At 38.6% G+C, this 4,502-nt stretch overlaps 1 protein-coding gene across 2 annotated transcripts in view; it reads left to right on the top strand.

The window, feature by feature from the left end:
- Positions 1-502: 502 nt before the first annotated feature.
- LOC107086703 (protein FAM19A5-like) overlaps positions 503-4,502 on the top strand; it is a 97,800-nt gene continuing 93,800 nt past the window's right edge. For both annotated transcript variants that reach the window (XR_001481317.1, XM_015377819.1), the window contains exon 1: positions 503-1,562. Coding sequence is in view for 1 of the 2 variants with exons in the window: in XM_015377819.1 (XP_015233305.1) it covers positions 1,466-1,562 (97 nt within the window). In the remaining variant the exon portion in view is untranslated. The remainder of the gene's footprint in view (positions 1,563-4,502) is intronic.

Genomic DNA, 4,502 nt, shown 5'->3' with positions numbered 1-4,502 from the left:
CTTTCCACAGGGATGGTATTCTGTGGCCAACCCAGAACCTGCTGGAGGAATGAGCCCTTAGCTGTAGATCCCTAAGGAGGTGGGTGAAGATTACGCCTGGAGCAAGAAATGTTTCCCCCCTGGACCTTTTTTTTTTTTTTTGCCAAGGATAGATGACCTAAATGTTACTTATGGAGCATTTCTCTCCTCTATGGAATCCATGCTCTAAAAACTGTCCAAAAGGAAACTTGTGTTACAAAACGATGCACAAGGATGTCCTTGCTTGCTCCCCTGATAAACCCTTAACCCCAGTGGAGATATTGGAGGGATTCTACAGGAATCTAAACGACCAACGACCCTTAAAAAGTTTGGAGTTTATAACCATTTAGATCTAAGGGTTATTTTATCACTTAGAGGTAAAAATTGGGGCACCGTGTTTGTGTGTGACAGAGTTGGAGACGCGTCATTTGGGCGCACAGAGTGCAGCAGCACAAATCCAACGTTTCCTCCTCTTCCTCAACACCGCCTGCATGCTAATAGAGCAGCTCTGAGTGGGATGAGAAAGCCAGCTTGACTCTGCAAGGTGCTCTGATTTCCTCCAAATCAAACCAGCGAGCCGTCATCAGCGGGACATTTCCTCAGATCTCTGCATAAAGGCTCATACAGGTGACAAACGGTCCAAACTGGAATCAGTGCGTTTTATCCATGGGGGGTGGGGGCTGGTGACCCTCATCGCTACTCTTTCTAAAATTCTTTTATTTTTGTTTTCAATTTCGTGTTGACGCGACGTTCCACTGCGCCGATTTGCACATGCGGACACATATGACGCAGCTGCGCCCCTTTGGCCGCGATTTAATCACAGCCTATAATACGGATATCTGATAATTTTTTTTTGGAGGGGGTCAGGGATGGCGCACCGGAGTGTCCCGTTTTCTAACAAGTTTCCGCTGCTGTTTGGTATGTCCGTCATGTCCGCCCCTTCATGAGCGCCTCTCCGCGTAGAACCAGGCGCAGGTTCCGAAGTTGGCCGGGAATAACAATAAGAGGACTGCGCATCGCTGAGGACGAAGAGCAGAAGTGACAGCGGCTGAATTCCCTACCAGCATCATCAGCATCTCTGCGAGGAATAAAAACTGTGCGGGGGGCTCTGCTGCTGCCCACTCCCTCTTCATCCACACACTTTTTTTTTTTTTGGGTAAGATTTTCTGCAGTGAATCCAAGCGTCTGAAAGCAAAGCTGCGTAAAACTTGGCCAGATCTGGTAACACTGCCGCCTTTGTGCGCAGTCCGGATGGATATGCGCCTCATGGAGGGAATTTAATCATAAGATAAAAAGCAAGGGGGGGATTATTATTATTAGACCCTCTTTTATTTTACCTTCAAAATGGATGCCTACCAAAGGGTTTGGGGACGCCACTGGATAAGCCACCGTTCCGCGATCTGAGAGGCACCTGCGTTTAAAGTTTGGATCAATCTGTCGGTGTAGGATGCAGTCTGGAGCCAAGACGCTCTCCGCAGGTGGAGGGGCGTCACTCTGCTGCCTGCTTCTCCTCTGGCTCATTTACTCACATCTGCTTAGAGAAGGTAAGGGCGAAACCATCCAGCCCGTTTTTATTACTTTCACAGCAGCAACGACCTTTCCAACCATCTACCGGCAAACAGCCGCGCACGACCTGGTCAGATCCATCCATCCATCCATCTGCTTTAAAAACCAACACAGTGCAAAATAAAGCAGCTTTTCAGAGACGGTCTTATAACTTTATTTATAGTGACCTTGTTGATTGCTATGGCCTCTTTGGGATATAATCTGGTACTCATTAACATCCTTATCAAGTCGTAACAGTTAATTTTTGTGTAAGAAAGCGTCATACAGTAAAAGCTGTAGCTTATATTATAGGTCATGGATATAGAAATATTGGTCAATCAGTCAACTTGCAAATTGATTTTCAGGTCAAGTCCTTATGAAAAACAATTTCTTTTATTCTTTAAATAGACAGTGCTTTGTTTCTGAGGGCTGACGGTAATGCACCTGCTCATGGTGTGGTCACATTCCTTCATCCAACGGGAAAAAATTAAAAATAAACCCTCCAGTGCAGAATAAAGCACATTTTAGAACCTCCAGGCTCATTAGTGTATTTATAGTGACCTTGTTGAACCTGATGGTTATAATTTGGTATCTATATAACATCCTCATCGATCTCCATGGTTGATTTTAGGATAAGAAGCCTCACTGCAAAAAACATCTAGAAATAGGTAAAAAAAAAAATCCTAAATTAAGAGTATTTACCCTTAATTTCAGTAGGTACTTTAGATAAGATGATTTGCCAATGGAATTAGTATTTTTACCACTAAAATATGATAAGATATTATGCACTTGAAATAAGACAAAGCAATTGTTTTAAAAAAAAATCTATTTTAAACGTAAATTGTCTTGTAAAATTGGCAAAGTGTCTCAATAGAAGAAAAAATGCACTTAATTTAGATTTCCATTTTTTGCAATGCTACATTTTTATTTGAAAGATGTTTCTTACTGAATCGGTTAAATTTAAACTGAGCCAGCTCATGGTTGTCATATCTTCAAATGCATCAGAACTAGTATTTATGTGCACAAGCACATCAACAAACACAATGATTTTTTGTTTAAAGGTTCAGGAAAAAAACATAAGTATAGAGACATATACTGTTTAAACTACTAAGGTAAAGGTAGAGCTGCATGTGGATGTGATGTTTGATTTTTATTCATTACTGGGGTGATGATTTCAGTCGCAGCTACTTCAACGTTTTTCCTTTGAAATATTCATTTTCAGCAGCATGATGTCCCGACGACTCTCCCTGAACTTTTTGATCTCTGCCACTAAAATTAAGATCAAATGTTGGCACAAAGAGCTGTATTACTTCAGCCAATATATAACGGACAATCAGGGTTTAAATAGATGAAATGCAACAAGTATTGCATTCAGAGCAGTCCTTGGTGATTGTGATATATTAAATTACATATTCCAGTGACAACATCGTGCAGTTAATACATCGTACAGTTCAAAACAATCAAAAACAGAATAGTTTGAGTAATTTTGCTAAATCTTGAGCCAAATATGGACTATTGCAAGTATGAGTTGCAGTGACTATAAGAAAAAAAATAAAGAATTACAAAAAGTAACATAGATTATGAAGCAACATTTTGGATGCAATGAAATAGCTATCCATTCTCTACGGCTTAACCACCACAGCAACATATTCTCATTATCAGTGCGTATGAAATCGTACGAAAAGTTATGAACACTACTTTGTACGTTTTGGACGTTTTTCCTCAAAAAACCACATCAGTGCGCATGCGCTGGCAGACAGAAAAAAAAAAGCTGATCTGCGGACGGACGTAAAACTGGGAAAACAGTGCAATCATCACTTATTCATGTCTTTAACTACGTTGCTTGCTGTTTTATATCTTAGGGTTAGGGTTAGGGCTAATTGTAATTTATATTCTATATTCATGAATCAGATGCGCATGCGCATACGACGAAATTACGGTGCATAACTTTTCGTAGGATTTCATACGCACTCATAATGAGAATAGGTTGACCACAGTGCAACAATTTATCCTGCAGTGAATAAATGAGAGGAAGCCAGAGTACCCAGAAAGATCACAAGTATGCATGGAGATGGTGAAAAAACACACTGCACATAAATGCATCAAAGGAATCCAGAGTGGTTATTCTACTGCTAGACAAATATGTAGAACTTTCTGTCAAGTATTGAGATAAAATGCTGCATTGATATTGCTTTTATTCTGTGAAACATTATTTGTAAGGGATGTAGGATGCAGTCTGCATTTGCATACGGATAGCATTAGACTAAGTGCTACTATCTTTCAGACCCAAAAATGGTACTCAAGTAAGAGTAACACTGCATCATATTTGTACTCAAGTAAGAGTTAGAAGTATCTGGTAAAAAGGCTACTCAAGTACTGACTAACTTATATCTGATATTTAAAATTGTGCAGTAAAGTCAGACCAGAATGTAAAAAGTTTTGTGTAATTTCTGATATTTCAAAGACTATTCTTAAATAATTAAAATAAACAAACAATATACTGGAATTGAAAACCTAAAATTCAAGGTAGAAAACCAATTTGTTTTCTTTTGAACATAAAACTTATAAAACTGGTACCTCCAGTGACGGGATTTACACCTTACTGTATATTAGCTTGACCTCTAAATGGCATTGTAGGTTTAAGTAAGCTTTTGTATAAAAAAATAAAAAACAAGCAAAAAAAAAAAAAAAAAAAAAAAAAAAAAAAAAAAAAAAACATTAATCATGACATAAATATTAAGTCCTTATCTGGAGCACTTATAAAAATATTGTTATTCAGTGAAGATACTCACCATTTATGGAGTAAGTTTACTCAAGTAAGTGTAGCGAGATTTAATTAAGATCTTACTCAAGTAAATGTAAAGATTATGGAGCTTAAAATTCCTCCTAAAACTATAGCTTTGGCATACATTTACTTATGTAATTGCATTTGGGATAAA

Source organism: Cyprinodon variegatus, unplaced genomic scaffold (assembly GCF_000732505.1).
Source record: "Cyprinodon variegatus isolate N-32 unplaced genomic scaffold, C_variegatus-1.0 Scaffold159, whole genome shotgun sequence".
Classification (NCBI taxonomy): domain Eukaryota; kingdom Metazoa; phylum Chordata; class Actinopteri; order Cyprinodontiformes; family Cyprinodontidae; genus Cyprinodon; species Cyprinodon variegatus.
Note: the sequence above shows the minus strand (reverse complement) of the source record. Positions and strands in the feature narration are given on the sequence as shown.